At 41.9% G+C, this 16,989-nt stretch overlaps 1 protein-coding gene across 1 annotated transcript in view; it reads left to right on the plus strand.

The window, feature by feature from the left end:
* Positions 1–16,989, plus strand: part of DMD (dystrophin) — a 1,907,270-nt gene that overhangs the window by 1,864,784 nt on the left and 25,497 nt on the right. Inside the window, exons 72-75 of the mRNA XM_084843968.1 lie at positions 673–738; positions 5,594–5,752; positions 15,163–15,406; positions 15,787–15,910. Of these exons, the coding sequence (XP_084700094.1) occupies positions 673–738; positions 5,594–5,752; positions 15,163–15,406; positions 15,787–15,910 (593 nt within the window). The remainder of the gene's footprint in view (positions 1–672; positions 739–5,593; positions 5,753–15,162; positions 15,407–15,786; positions 15,911–16,989) is intronic.

Raw genomic sequence — 16,989 nt, forward strand, 5'->3', positions numbered from 1 at the left:
TGCATGATATTTAGAATGTACATAAAACTGACTTAAAATCGGAAACAGCAAACCATGCTTTGTTTACATCTAGCACTCAGGTTCTGTACAGAACTTCATTATACATTTTTCTTTTCAGAGGTATGCTTCAGAGGAATCCTGCAGTGACCATGTACTACAAAATAGCAATGCTTGTTCAGTATCTGTAATTCTCCATATATAAGCCAACATTATAGCTTAATCATTCAGTTCTTGAGTATTATAGGGGGGAAACCACTGCTTTGGAGTATAGTCTTAGAACGTTGCTATACTGCACATCTTTAAGAAGACTAGTCTCATAAATACCAACAAGTACTGGCTAAGTTCTAATCTTTGCAGTTTCTCCTGTCTAAGTAAGGGACAGTGAGTGGGTGGATATAGTAAAAAAAAAAAAAAGTATATTTTAATCAATATTCAAGTGGAAAGAAAATGAAGTTTTCAACATGTCATGTATACTGAACAGCAGACCCTTGCATACAACTGCAGACCAACTTAATAACAAGTGACAAATGAAAGGTTTTGTGGGGGCTACAGTTCCAGGATCTGTCATGCTGCTTGTTACAGTCATCAAAATTTCATTTCTGCTTTTATATTAAGATAGTGTTTTTAACAGGAAGAATATAAATTGTTCTTATATTTTTCTTTTCTCCACAGGCTAGCAGAAATGGAGAACACCAATGGAACATACCTGAATGATAGCATTTCTCCCAATGAGAGCATGTAAATATACCATCTCTTGAAATCATGAGATTCTATCTTGTGTATATGCTTTCAGATTTTGATTGGAAGTTCTTAAATAAAAGTTGCTACTTTATTTATTAATGTATTGGTGTCTATCCTGCCCTTCTAATGCTTATGCACTACTCAGTGTGGCTTACAACAATTTAAATTCACAATGTCAAATAATAATATTAATAAAAAATTAAAGTACAACAATAAAATATATTAAAAATAGAAAAAATGCAACAAAGGCAGAGATCAGTTAAATTAACCTTTACATGAAACAGTAGATACATTGCAGGCAAAAGCCTGCCAGAATAGAAATACTTTCAACAATTGGTGAAAGATAACCAGAGAGTGGGACATCTGTACTTCATGGGGCAAGAATGTTCCACAGTACTGGTGCAGCCATTGAGAAGGCCCTAACTCTTGTTGCCATCGAATTTGGGGAGTGGGCAACTAATGGGGACAGGTGATCTCTCAGTTATTCTGGGCCCAACCAAATTAGGGTCTTAAAGGTAATCACCAACACTTTGAATTGTACCTAGAAGAACTTTGCAACCAGTGCAGAACACTGCAGGATAGAGGTAACATGGTCTCATGGGTGCATACCCACTAACATCTTTGTCCTGTTGAAGTCAGTTGGCTTGAGCAAACATAGGCTGCTATGCTACAGGGTTTTATTCTCACTAAGTGTGATTGGCAAAGCACTGCAAGTGATAATAGTAGTAACTGTTGCTACTAATCAAGAAAGATGTGCATTACTCCTGGTACTGATTCACTGGGCACTAGCCATAAACTGTGAATTATGGTCTAAAGTTCCTGTGCACGAGACACCATTTCTCCTCAAGCTCTGTTCACTCACTGAATATGCGTGTTCAATTAACTTACATGGGTTTGTGTTGCAGCCTCTTCTCCTGCTGTACATGCCTTCATTGTAGCCTGAACAGAGCCCCCACCTGTGCAGCTGTACAGAGGGCTCTGTCTATGTAATCCAGTTCTCCTACAGCAGCAATTCCCAGTGATGTGGACAGAGACCTCTACATGTACATTTGAAGGGGGGGGGGGGTGTCTGTTCAGATGTTCAATGAATACAGCTAGGAAAGGACACTGAGCCTGCTGCTGTGCTTTTTTACTCTTTCCATGCGTACTCACTGAACAAGTTAAAAGGCTTCAGCTTTCCCTGAAAGCACTCTGTTAAAAAGATTAAAAACTACTACATGAATTTTCAGTGCAGTTTACTTTTCCAAAACTAAATTGAAAATTAGTATCCATAGATTTTGAGAATGGACTAAAAGTGCAGTCCTATACATGTCTACTCAGAAGTAACCACTGAGTTAAATGGGACTTACTCCCAGGTAAGTGTGTACAGGATTGCAGCCTTATTTATTCTTAACATTTATGAATTGCTTTTTTTTCCCACAGGCAGTCATGCACATAGCTATATAGAGCATGCAGACACAGATACAGACAACATAAAATGCAAGATAAAAACAATAATTAGAGTGCTAAAGTTTGGAGGAAGTCTCTCTAGCACAAAAAAAAGTTATACCCATTCAAAGTGCTGGTTTTAACTTTGACCTAAACGGGTTGGGCCAGGTTACCCAAAGGATCTCCTCTTCCCATATTTACCTACCCAACCCAAGATCATCTTCAGGGTGTCCCTGCCAAATCAGGTACAGCGGGTGTCTACCAGAGAAAGGCCTTTTCTGGCAGTGGCACCCCAATTGTGGAATGCCTTTCTCAGAGAGGTTCACCTGGTGCCTATGGGATACAGTATTTTCAATGCCAGGTGAAGATCTTTTTATTTTTGAAGGTGTTGTAAAATCGTTTTAAGATCCTTTCGTTTTGCTTTTTTTAATTTTTTTTTTTTTTTGCTGTTGCTGATTTTAGTTAGTTTGTACTATAGTTTATTTTATTCTATTTGGTCTTTAGAGCTTTCTTGATTATTTTTATGATTTGTAACTTTTATTATTAACTGTGCAGAGGACATTGCTAACTGGGTGGTATACAAATGATGTTAATAAATAAACTAAAGCAACAGGGGCTGGAGGTGCACTTCTGGTTGAGTTACAAAAGTGCATTATTTGTTCAAAGTTTAACATAAATGACCTACTAACTGAGCAATACACATTCTCAATTTCTGTAAATGTAGGCTCTGCAGCACTTCTATTCTTTCTTATGTCCTGCTGCCTAAGGTAGTCCTATGGATTTGCAAGGTCAATGACCAGGTGTAAGTCACCACAGACATAATTACTGTAATTCTGTCTTACTCATTATATTCTCCACAATTTTAATCTTTATTGTGGTTTTATTTTAAAATAGCCCGTGTAAAATGTTATTAAACCTAGTAATAAAAGGTGCACAAAATTACAACCCCAGCAAAACTAATTTACACAACAAATGCAAGACCAGAAATAGAGGAGCTGGCTGTAATCCAAGACAATACGTTAATGGTATGATGACATATGCTGGCTTTAACCTTCATTATAAATGTGCAGTGTACCATGAAGGACACAAAAGTTGTTACTTGCTAACACCTACACAGAAACAACTGATGCTTCTTCCATCTTGATTTCAAAACAAGACAGAGGAAGCGCTCCATGGCACTGCAGGGCAAAATATTATTTAATTTAATAAACTGCCCTTCGTCAAAATATATCAGTCCACTGAGCAATAAATATGAAATAAAACAATAAAATTCAGTCATAAAACAATTTCAGTAAAAAACAAACCATAAAACAGATTGATTAGCTTAAAAGGCCTGGGCAAACAGAAAAGTTTTGACCTGGCATTGAAATGATTGGAAGATTGACACTAGCTACACCTCCATGGGGAGGGTGTTCCACACAAGGGGTGCCACAATAGAGAAAGCTCTTTGCCTAGTTGTAGGCAACCTGTCACAGAGGTCCCTTGAGAAATGAGTCAGTGGACAATCCAGATTGTCTCACACTTCAGGGCAGTGAAGCAAATCAGGATATAAGGACATCCTATCCAAAGAGAAGGAAGTATGCAGAACTGAGGAGAACAGGGACAGGAGAATGGAGGTTAAACATACTGAAATAGTGAGGAAAAATCTGCTGATACACAAGATCACATCCTTTTACTTCATATTCTATCTGGAATATCAACTAAGTTGTTAGTGAAGTACATTTCAGCCTTTCTGCATTCATACCTCAGGACTCCTTGAATAACCTTTGGGTGTTAGGGGCTCCAGAACATTCTCTACTACTTCCCTCAGGCGGGGGAACTGCTTTGACTTCTTTACTGATATGCCACATAGTGGGTGGGGTCACATGTCATGCTAAGCCACCCTGAGAATAAGCTACCATGGTTGGCTGTTCGCTTGCTAACCCGACAGACAGTCAGGCGCCCTGTGGCTTGCTATAGCTTGTGTGTGTCCCCCTGCAGTCCTCCTGCCAGCTTCCGGCATAAAACCCAGGTGCTTTTGCAGCAGAATTCCTTGTTTCCTCGATCCCTATGTCAGCACTTTTTCTGCAATTGGCCCTCTGGGGTTGCTGGCTCCCAAGGGAACCCCCCCATCAGAATGCCAAATTAAATTAATTTGCTGACCCCTTATGAATGCAATAACATGTTCGCAACCTCCCCCTCGCCTCCATGTCTTGCACTGTTGCACAAGACCACCTGTCCACTCTTTAGCCAAACATACCAATATACCCCTCTCATCAATGTCCTTGTCAATTTCATCCTCCACTGTTCCCCTTTTAGCAAGCCTTTTTTTAAAAAAGGCTGCTTCATATTCTACTGAAGTAAAAAAAAACCAACCCCACCCCTAAAGCTCCTTCTCTTCTGCAGCTGCCAGACACTTTTGGATCCCCCCCCCCCGCCACTTCATGCTTGTCGCCTCCCTCCACTGATCTCCATAGCTGTCACATTTACATAAGGGTTACAGAGCAGTGAGCGGGATTGCTAAACATACGCGAATTTCAAGGCAAAGCAGTAAAACAAAGGGAGAAATGGTGCAAATCTCATGGCAGAACAGTGAAATGGAGGGGGAAATTGTGCACATTTCATGTCCATGCAGTAAAACTGAGAGGGAAATTATGGAAATTTCCTAGCAGCAGACATTCACTCCTGTGCACTTGTGCAGGACCCAAAAAATAAATAACTGCCAACGCATTCAGGACACTCTTTGGTGTCCTTTCTTCTCGATTTTCAGGAGCACTGGGTGGAGGACACTGAGAAAGGATGAGGGAGGATGGTGGTGGCACTGGTGAGATTCCAAGGAGTGGTAGGGGTTTTTGCTTCTCTTACTGGGCAGCTCTCTAACCATTCCTGACAACTCATAATGAAGTCACCCTGCCAGGTTTGGCCATCACAAGAAGCCACCATCAGTATGAACAACCCAACAACAAGCAAAGGATTCTCAGGCTGCATCGTTTGTGAAAAATAAGCCCCCCTGTGGAAATCATGCCGGGTTCACACAACATGACAGACAACCCACCATGGCTGATCCGCTGTGGTGGATTGTCGAGTTGTGTGAATCAAGGACTTATCTTCTGCCTGAATTCTAGCAGTGTCTGAAGGAAGCCACTCCTACTGGCTGAAACTGAGGCAGAATGAAGCACATAATTTATCAGCAGAGCAGCTTGTAAACTATTTCATACATTCAGCCTGAGTCCTGTGTTTCATCTAACAGTGAACACAAACAACATGGTTAGGAATTGCACTCTTGACCTTAGAGGGGCAAAGTATATAGAAGTCAGTTTTGACTAGGTGGAAATTTGGGGGTAGTCACTTTGTTTTGCTCTCCCTTGCTCTTAACTATAAGGATAAATGAAATGCTTAATGTTGTTTCCTCCACTCCCCCCTCCCTACTTTTTTTTTTTTTAAGAGATGATGAGCATTTGTTAATCCAGCACTACTGCCAAAGTTTGAATCAGGAATCTCCACTCAGTCAGCCTCGAAGCCCTGCACAGATTCTAATTTCTTTGGAGAGTGAAGAAAGAGGTGAGCTAGAGAGAATCCTAGCAGACCTGGAGGAAGAAAACAGGTGAGTTTTACATAGTTACTATGGTCATGCATATATAGTATATAATACATGCATGAGGTAACATTCAAGACAATGAGCAAAGTGGTTGGAATATATGTTTTAAGTGTGTTCAGCAAATTTGTCAGATACATTTTTGTTTACTTTTGAGATAAAAATTAGATGTCGTATAATGATAAATGCATTTACCCATTTGTCATGTGTAATGCAGAGATGTACGACACTATTCTGTGATTTTTAAATCATGCATGATTTTGGCCTGACTAAAATTGCTAGCTAATTTCAAGTGTATTTGTTGCTACCTTTAATCCTGTGTGTAAGCACACAAGTTTTCAATAGATGTATATAGAAAGGAATTATTAACGTATGGCTCCATGCACAAGCATATTTTTACCTCATCCTGGATGAATAATAGAGGTGTACAAAATTATACATAGTGTGGAGAAAGTGGATAGGAAAACATTTTTCTCCTGCTCTCATACTAGAACCTGGGTAATCTCATGAAGCTGATTGGTGGGAGATTCAAGACAGATAAAAGGAAGTACTTCTTCACACAACGCATAGTTAAAATATGGAATTTTCTACCATAAGATGTAGTGATGGCCACCAATTTGGATGGCTTTAAAAGCAGGTTAGACAAATTCATGGAGGATAAGGCTATCAATGCGGGCCTCAGTGGCTTAGTGTTTAAGACACTGAATTGCAGACCAGAAGGTCAGCAGGACAGCAGTTTGAGACCCGAGTGCTGCGTGACGGAGTGAGCTCCCGTCTTCAGTCCCAGCTTCTGCCAACCTAGCAGTTCGAAAGCAAGAAATTGCAAGTAGATAAATAGGTACCGCTTCGGCGGGAAAGGTAACAGCGCTCCATACACTTTGGTGTTCAGTCATGCTGGCCACATGACCAAGGAAGCGTCTTCGGACAGCGCTGGCTTTTTGGCTTAGAAATGGAGATCAGCACCACACCCTAGAGTCGGACACGACTGGCTGGGGACACCTTTACCTTTTTAAGGCTATCAATAGCTACTAGTCCTGATGGCTATATGCTACCTCCAGTATCAGAGGCAGTATGCCTATTTACACCGGTTGCTGGGGAACATGGGCAGGAGGGCACTGTTGCACTCAGGTCCTGCTTGTGGGTTTCCTGAGAGCAGCTGGTTGGCCACTGTGTGAACAGAATGTTGGACTAGATGGACCTTTGGTCTGATCCAGGAAGGCTCTTCTTATGAATACATGAAGCCCTGCATTTTGGGATTGGAGCGATTGTTTTGAAAACTATTTCCCACATATTCCTATTTATCTTCTGTTTGTTACGCGTTTGTCCTATAGCTTGCTGTTTCTTCAGTACTCGCAATATCAAGCAAGCATCTCCATATATCATGTTTTTTATAAATGGGTCAGACTGCTCTTTTGTAGATTTTAGGCCAGTGGTCTTTGTCAACTAATATTCAGGAGAATGGAATGTTGCCAGTCAAGGCTTTGTATGTATCCTTCCCTTTCCCTCTTCCGTATCATTTGCTTCTGTTATAGCTGAGGATATGTTGTATACAAACTGACAAGATGGGTTACTTAGCACTCTAGATCAGACATGGGCAGAAAGTAGATCTCCATATCTTTTGGACTTCAACTCCCAGCATTCCTGACCATTAGCCATGCTGGCAGGGGCTTTTGGGAGTTGAAGTCCAAAACATCCGGAGAGCTACTTTCTGCTGCTCCTGCTTTAAATAGAAACTTCAGGGGGGAAAAATGCTATCTCCAAGTTTATTTTCATTTCCAGTAGGGTTCACTAGTTACAAACAATGTAAGTTTAGCCGCAGTTTAATTTCCCTCTTAGTACTACTAAACCTTGACCCCATAGCTGACCCTTCTCCCCCACGTTTACAGTCCAGTGCAATCCAGTGGACCCCTTTAAATTGGATTGCACTGACATGCAAAGGTGCCCCATACTGGAAATCGTGTGTGTGTGTGTGTGTGTGTGTGTGTGAGAAATCTACCACCCCACCAAGGACTGGCTTGCCCTCATAGCTCTCGGTGGGGTGTGTATGTGTGTGTGGATTTCACCCACCTACCCCAATTTTTGGCCTTTTCTTTTTGTACTTGGAACCCCTTTTGAGCAAGTGGTGTGTATGTGTGGGGGGGTGGATTTCACTGCCTCACCCCTGATTTTCCTCATGGGGCACCTTTAAATCCCCAGTGCAAGTCAGTGGAGGTGGTCTTCACTGACTTGCATTGGGGATTTAATGGGCTACTCTTTTTATTGTTTTTCTTTCGTTTTTCCAATGCTGTGCTGGAGCATGGCAGCAGGAAACTGAAAGAAGCCAGCTTCCTCCCTTGCACCTGGGCATGTTTTGGGCAATGTGCACGGGTGCAAAGGGGGGGGAATGTCCATTGGTTTCCCGCTGCAGCACACCTGTTCAGAACCAGGAACCCGAACAACAAAAAAATACCATTTCCCGATGTGTGCAGATGGGAAGCCCCATTTGTGCATATAGGGGAAAATTATGGGCAAGAGCAGGCCAGATTCCCAGTCCCATTTGTGCACAAAAACAGAACCACAAACATTTAAAAAAGGCAATTGACCCCAATCATAATTGTGATTGCAGCCAGGGAGGGGGCATGGGCAGTGGCTTGATTGTGATGAGCAATTGCACCCCACTGGGCAAGAGCTGCAAGGGTTTCTTCCGCTCTTGCCAAGTGGCTCACTGGCCAATGCTCTTTATCCGCAGTGGAGTGCCAGATGACTCAATAAGCCATGGTGGCTAAAATAAACCTCACTGCAGACCATGGCTTATCATAGTAGCTTATTTTGGTCAAATAAACCACTGTGGTTGGGGGGAAATGCATGCAGATGACATAATAAGTCATCTTTGTTATTTCAGAAAAATAAACTATCGTGGCTTAACGTGTCACGCGAACTCACCCACAATGTTCATGCCTATTTCTGAGTGGAAATGCTATTTGAAACTGCTGTGGAGTGATTCAGTCCTGCTTCTTTCCGAGCCTTGTCCCGCTGAGTTTTGAATAGACATGCTTCCCACTCTACATTGGTAACAATAGGATTTGGGAGCAGTTGGATTTTTCAGCCCCAACCACAGCTGGAATGCTGGCTTATGGACCCCGAGAGCTTATCCGAAATTGAATTTGGCCCTTGGCTGAAAAAGGTTAATCACCCCTGCCATAAAGGATCAAATTGTAGTGTGGGAGGGTGCTTGGATCCAGCATTGTCATTGGAGGCACAAGTGGTCTCTGTGGCTTACAGCACTTTTTAACAGCTTAGGCTGATATATACCAACTGCAACCCTATCTGGACAGGTCGCCTTGATACAGTTACCCATGCTGTATAGTCTCCTGGTTGGATTACAGCAAGGCATTGTACATGGGGCTGCCTTTGAAAAGAGTCCAGAAATTTTAGTTGGTGTAAAATAGGGAAACAAAATTATTAAGTGGGAGTAGAAGAGATGGTCATATTACAACAGTGCTTTGTCATCTGCATTGACTTCCAGTCTTTTTCAAAGTGCTGGTATTATTTTACAAAGTGCTGATATTTAAAACCCTAAATGGCTTGGGGCCAGGTTACATGAAGGATCTCCCCCTCCCATATATACCTACCTGGAACTCAGGATTTTCAGCTGAGGCCCTTATCTGACTGCCCCTGCCCATGAAGTTCATCAGATGGCTACTAGGGAAAGAGTGCTTTTTTTAACAGTGGCACTCTGGTTATAGAATACCCAGCCCAGAGAAGCCTGCCTGGCCCCTATGTTATGCTTTTTTCAGCTCTAGGCGAAGAACTTTTTATTTTCCAAGATGTTTTAAAATCTTCATAAAATCTAGACTGGTTTTGCACAACATGCTAACTCATCATGGGTGATGGCCCACAGTGGGTTAGTGTGTCATGTGAACCCAGATCATTCTTATCAGGGTAAGTTGTTTTTCCCAAACAACCCCCCCAAAAACCAATGATCTGCAGTAGCGGTCATTTTTCCCATAAGGGTTTGGTATGTCGTGTGAACCTAGAAATGCCAACCCATCATGGGTAATGGCCATCAGGCAGCAAGCCGCTTGGTAAGAACAGCAACCCCCCCCCCCGCCGCTCTTGCTGGGTGGGCAGCGAATACCGGCGAAGCCGCTGCCCATGCTCTTTCCCCTTGCCAGTGACAGCCCCTCCAGCAGTGTCCAAATGGCACCTTGGAGGGGCTGTCACCCCCCCTTCACCCACATCAATCTTGATCGCAGTTGGAGTCCTTTAAAAAAAATTTTCCCAGTCCTGTTTGTGCGCAAAAATGGGACTGGGAAATTGTTCTGCACTTCCCCAGCCTAGGGAATGTGCGCAGATGTGGGGGTTTTTTTAAATTAAAAGTGCCCCCATGCAAAAATCGGCTGAGGGGGAATCCAAGCCCCCACCATGGACCCTTGGGGGCAGCAGGGTCCATGACAGGCACTTGGCTTTCCCACCAAAGCCAAATTGTGGCACAGGAGCACTTTTAACTTTAAAAAAAAAATGCGCACACCCCCGGGCACAGGGCCGGGAAAATAATTTTAAAAGGACTCTAATCACAATCAAGATTGCGATTGGAGCCGGCAAGGGGGAGTTGGCGGCAGACAAGATGGGTGTGCCACCAAGTCCCATGGAGGACTGAGGGGGAGGGAGGGGGGATGATGGGGCAAATAAGCCATACACTGTGGGTTGTTTGCCCAATCGTCTGGCGGATGCCAGCCGATCGGGCAAAACAACCTGCAGTGCATGGCTAGACACCCATCATGGGCTTGCGTGTTGTGCGAACGTGCCCTTAGATTGTGTTAGTTTAAATGGTATTACGTTATTTGTATATTGGATTGTTTCAATGTTTATTGAAAAGTGACCCAGGAATCCTTTGTTGTTAGGCAGCCTAACAACAGAAAAGAAAAAATAGAGCTATCCTTTCTCAAGATACCACATTTATTATTTGAAGGGTTACATAAACGCTTAAGGACTACAGCAGGTAAGTATTCATCCATAGAGATACAAACAGGCATGGGGTAGAGGGATGGAAGATTGTGTCTTGTCATCAGTTATGTCATGGAGATTTTCTAATCACGTGCCTATGACAGTTGCTAAATCACATACTTAGCAGTCACATTAGTAATAGTAGCTAATAGTAATAGGAGGAGAAAATAGCATTTAACCAGCAATTTCCAGATATGGCGGATTCACAGCAACATTAGTGCAACTGGAGGAAAGATGTCCTTATCATCTGCAGCCAAAATTGGGTCTTCAAAATAAGAATTGCCCATACACAGCCTAGCAATGAGGTTGTAATGCATTCATTGTATCTTGCTTTTAAATTGGACTGCTGTCTGAAATCAATCTATTATATCTGGTGTGAGAAGCTTAAGAGTATTATATTCATACCCTAGAGCGATGGTTCCACAATTTCACTGGAGCCTTTAGCCACTATTGTAATACGACGAGTAAAAGTTAATGATGAAATTATTGCCAAGAGCTGCATGATTGCTGCCTTCTGCACAACCATTGCCATCATTTAATGAAATAGAGCAATTTAAAGAATGATACTTTGTGGAAGCAGTTTTCGTATAAACTGTCTCCCAAAATGCCCTATAGAAGAATTAAACAATAAATAGCACTAAGAGTAATGCAGAAAAAACAACCATGGGAAAAAGGCATTTTAGATGAGATTTGAGATAGACAAAAGAAGTTACTGTGATTGAAAAATACAAGGTACTTTTACTCACATGGAACAGCAGATGGTCCTATACCCATGGTGAGGTTGATAAAAAGAAAATTCCTAAGAGCTCCAGTACACCAAGCCCAATAAATGCTTCATGTAATCTAGGGGAAAATACTCTTCTTTAAAACGTTGTGTGTGTGTTTTTCATTTATTGTATTTCTGTACCACCCAATCAATACCCAAAGCTCTCTGGGCAGTTCACATCATGATAATAAAACATGATAAAGCACAACACAAAACCTGTAACAGTCAGAAATGTGAAACAATTTAACTGAAAAGATGCCTTAATGTATTTTAGCATTTCACATCTTGCCTGTGCTTGTCCAAGGCCCTGCAAAATTGTGTGAGAGAAGGTTCCTGGAATATGAATGCTATGAAATAATACATTTAAAATAATGTACTGAACAGGGGAAGAGCTGTAGGTCAGGGATAGAGCATATGCTTTGCAAGCAGAAGGTCAATCCCCAGCATCTCCAGGTAGGGCTGGGAAAACTCCTGCCTGAAACCCTGGAAGACCATTCCCACTCAGTGTCGACAATACTGGGCTAGATGGACCAAATGCCTGACTCAGTATAAGGCAGCTTCCTACGTTCCTATGCTGTTTCCCAGTACAATTTGTCACCCATGTGAAACAGTCCATTTAAACTTCCTGTTTAGCTGCCTACTGGGACTGCAAAAGAACAGCGGGGCAGGGGGAGCAAACACATATCAGGTGGACTAGATTTGGCTTGAAAAGTAACAGGTAGCATAGGCTTGCTAGGAATATGCATAATCCCTGGGAGTAAGTTACAGTTGTTCACTTGTGACCGCATTCTTGAGAAGGTTGGATTTGTTTATAAGGGTAGTATGGGCATATGTGTTGAAGATGGTGGCAAAAGAGGTGGTCAGTAATCCTCAGGCCCCTCACAGTGATCAAGTATCAAGAAGGGAAGAAAGACAGTTGGGAGGAAGTTCAAGACAGATGCTCCATCTTCTGTCAGTGCCCTCACCAGTATTGACTTGTCAATACTGCACCCTTATGGGAAGCTCTTCCTCTCTCTTCTCATCTCCCCTATCCTCCAGCTAGCTGTGTTCATTCCAAGATGCTCTGCAGGCCTATGAAACAAATGCTTTGATTTTTTAAAGGGTGGTTTAGTAGATGTCAACCTTGTACTACAGTAAGGGCACAATCCTATGACTGCTAGTCAGTGGCTAGATGGCCATAGGATGGGTTGGTTCCCTGAGAACTGACCATCCACTCCCGTGCCTCCTTGTAGGCAGCGCAGAACAGCCCTATGCTCGGAAAAGCAGTGGCAAAAACAAGGTGTTCCTGAGGGCGTCTCGGAGTGGGCAGAAGTGCCGTTCCGATGCGGCTATGCATCGTCTGGCGTCCCCCTCCCCCCACTCCAACTTCCTGCAGTTAGACAGCTGAAATTGGCTGTCTAGCTGGGAATGCAGGGCAGCTGAAGCACAGAGGGGACAATCCCCTCCGCGCTGCTCCTGCCCTGCATTGGATAGGCGGTTGCCTCTGAGTTCAGAGGCAGCCGCCTATCTCCATAGGATTGGACCCTAAATGAATTTTCATCCATCAAACCAATATTAGTCTAACTTTCACAAATAATTATAGTAGCACTATTCATGGCTTATGAATAAATTATGCAACACTTGAATTGCTGATATTTAAACGTGTTCCAAATGCTTTGTATATTTCTCTTAAAGAAGTGCCTCCTTGTTCATGGAATAGTTCTTATTCTTCTCAGCTACTCATATTAATAAGGTGTAGTAGTTTGGAGGCATCTCAGCTTTATTATGCAATGACATCAGTTTGACTGCAAATAATAATACCTGGCCCAGGTTGTAGTTTGGCAAGGAGGATTACAGAACACTGCCAGTTCCTGTGCTCTCATTCATTTTGAGAGGATTATGCTTTCATCTCTCTTTCTCTGCCTTCTGCATCTATATCTTTTAAGAAATTATCTTTTTCTGAGCCTAATTCTGACTGGCGTGGGCAATGCCACAGAAGCTGTCCTTGGTCTGTGCTTTCTCTCACCCACCCACCCACTGGCTTAAGCTTGGTGAAATATACTGAGAGGATTTCTTTTCTTCTCCTAAGAATTTTATAAGGAGATATCCAAATAATTATTGTTTTGGCTGTAAACCTCGTTTTCCTTAACTAGCACTTGGACTAAAGAATGTACTGCTGATTATATTGATGAATTATTTCTTACATCATTCAAAAAATGCAAAAATCAGACTTTTAGAACTCAAAAAAACAATGTAGGGAATATTAAATTTAATAGCAGAATTTTTCTGCCAGATAAATTTCTATCCATCATCCCTCTGATTTCAATGCAAGTTGCAGATGTCACTGGGAAACGAATAAAAACAGCCATTTCCTAAAAGAGTAGTGCTGAAAGTATAAACATATGCAAAGTTAGTTATGTTGTATAACTTATATAGCTTGCGGACCTCAGCTCTTGTTGGTGCAAAATTTGTGTTGCTTTAGTGCATAATTTTCATTATGAATGGATAACATGCAGCCCAGTATATACCTCCGGCATTCACAAGGTAGATAGTGAGACCAACATATAAGGGTAGAGTTCTAAAGAAATAGTAGACTGCCCATGTCATGCCGTGCTCCCTCTTTCCTTTTTATCATTCAAGGCTCTGTGTCAAGGACCCTTCACAGCAGTCACTTAATGAATGAAAGCATATCAATCTCTCGTAAAGTGATTCACAGCAACCAGTTGAACTGCACCACGTAACTACTAGACAGGGGGGCAGGGGAAGCTTTCTTTCTCTTCAAGAGAAGTAAGCCCTAATCAAAGTTTGGCAGGGTTTTTCTTGGTAGTCAACAAATCTGTGGCAAAAATAAGCTGTGGCTGTACAGCAATGTTCCTTTTCAGGAAAAAATAAGTAAAGCTTATACACAGAAAAGACGGGTCACTCTCATAAAGATACTCTCTTCGTCTCACTATCTGTACTGCAGAATCACTTTCCTCATTTTTAGGCAAGTAGAGACATATTTTAATAATGTGAGTAAAGGGAAACTGTGATCAGCTGTGCAGAGACAAATGGATGATGAATCTTAAACTCAAATGTAACTGATCCGAGTATGATTACTGTACTAGAATACAATCAGACTGTGAAATACTTCTTAGCTGTCTGGATTAGTTAATGTTTGCAAAGTGTGATAAACAGGTTGTTCTCAAATCATCCCTAGCATTATCTGTAAAGTAAATGTGCATTCTGTAGCAGAACAAATATGCTTGCACTTCACAGCACTTATTTAAATGACTTTAACTTTGGTTGTTATCTATACATTTCATCAGGCTTGAATGTAAATTTAGAGTCCTGTTTGTAAACTGTGAAGGATTTCTGAAATGCACAGGTTTGGGATGAATACAGCTATCCCTTCTCTACAATCTATATTACGGGAAAGGGAAGAACAGGCCTTCTGAATTAGAAATGTAATAGTGGTATTCTATAGCAATCAATATAATGACTTTTCAACAACCTTACGGCAGCAACTGTTATTCAACTCCAGTTCAAGAATTTCAGCCTAAAAATCTTAATTTAATAGGGATTAGACCCCAAATCTAATCTGTGAAAACAAGTGATAATGACCTGCATTCCAGTTATAAAATGGGGTAAAATGGGAAATATCTTTCATAAAGATATTAAGATATCACTTCTACCCTGTTTTCAATAGAAACCTGCAGGCAGAATATGACCGGCTGAAGCAGCAACATGATCACAAAGGACTATCTCCGCTGCCATCCCCACCTGAGATGATGCCAGTTTCCCCCCAGAGTCCACGAGATGCTGAACTCATTGCAGAAGCTAAGCTGCTTCGTCAGCACAAAGGCCGCCTAGAAGCTCGGATGCAGATCCTGGAGGATCACAACAAACAGCTGGAATCACAGCTGCACAGGTTGAGACAGCTGCTGGAACAGGCGAGTCCTCAGTCTTTCCTTTTTTATCCTAATCAGGGCTTGAAAACTTAACAATATCTACAGTAGCAAACCTTTGACCACTTTACCATATATAGCTTAAACCTGCTATCAACTGTAGGAAGTACAGTATTATCATTGGCTATCTGAGCACAAATCTCTCACATATATACATAATAATTAAATGGAAAACTCCTAATGTAAACATTGTGGCATTACTGCACAAGATGAGTATTTAGACTGCAATCCTATGCGCATGTACTTGGGAGAAAGTATTACTGAGTTCAGTGACTTCTGAGTAAATCTGTATAGAATTGTGCTGTTGGTCATTTTCTTCCTCCTTATTTGTAGGATAACCAAGCTGTTTCCTTCTGGTATTTCAGCCTCAAGTGGACGCCAAGGTGAATGGTACAACTCAGTCTTCTCCTCCCACCTTGTTACAGAGGTCAGATAGTAATCAGCCAATGCTTCTCCGTGTAGTTGGAAGTCAGACTTCAGAATCTATGGGTAAGATGAAACAGATCAGGTTTTTGAATGATAGGAATTGTCTACAACTGACGTTCAAGTCTTTGGTTAATAATATTTCAATTAGTGGCTAACCTTTCCAAACAAAGTTTCTTGTGGTAGTTATTTGTTTTACGCAATCTCAGTTTCTTTTTTCAACTTAGGACTCCCTTTGTGTTGGCGTCACATTTTCCTTACATTCAAACTGCAATATTTTGCCATTTTTGCCCTCTGCTAGTGCAATCAATCTTAATGCTAAGTACTGTATAGTTTTGTTGTACAGTGGTCAGAGGTATATTGGTTCCGTCTGTGACATCACTGTTGATGAGTGAGATAACTCTACTACCACCCTACTCAAGCTTCCCTTTTGTAGACTTCTTAAAGTTATATTTTATTGTTTTGCTGAGTATGCTTTGCCAAATTTTATTGATCTGGGGACCCTGATTCTGTCCGGTCCAAGTCAAAATAGATTCTTTGGATTACCAAGATGAAACTAGACTACTTGTGAAAGGAATTACAGTTTATTGATAGAAAATGGATGCAGAATAAATATACAAAGAAAGCTCACACCTCTCATCAGCCAGTGAAGCTGTCACAGCTGAGTATCTATCTGGGCCCCCAAGATAGATGAGAAGTCATTCTGCCAGGACCAGCAAAAGTTCTCCAGGCTGGTAGGGCGTGTATTCCTGCTTGGAGCGAGACCAGAGAACAAAGTCTGTGGGTTGGGTTTATAGATGTCTCCTTCAGCTCAGGAGTCTGTCATGTGAAACACACTTCCTTCTCAGGGGAGGGTGGGGGGTTTCCTTCCTGAAGGTGCTCGGAGCATCACAGGCTGGGAAATCAATCACCCTTTCCCTGAGAACAGGGCTCCAACGTTCCAACATGGGAGAGGGAGTTACTCAGCTCCTCCATGAAAATCAAGGCATGACACCCTTATCTTTTAAGGTGTGTGAGAGGCCTATGTAATTAACTATAAAGCTGCTGGTTAGTCCAAACTACACAGGGCTCTAGGTGGCTATCAACAGCATATAGGAATGCTGTGAAGTCCATCTTAGTGCGCACCAACAAACTCACTACACAAG

The sequence above is a fragment of the Heloderma suspectum genome, chromosome 3, assembly GCF_057233095.1.
Source record: "Heloderma suspectum isolate Gila_16-S chromosome 3, 16-S_ref, whole genome shotgun sequence".
Classification (NCBI taxonomy): domain Eukaryota; kingdom Metazoa; phylum Chordata; class Lepidosauria; order Squamata; family Helodermatidae; genus Heloderma; species Heloderma suspectum.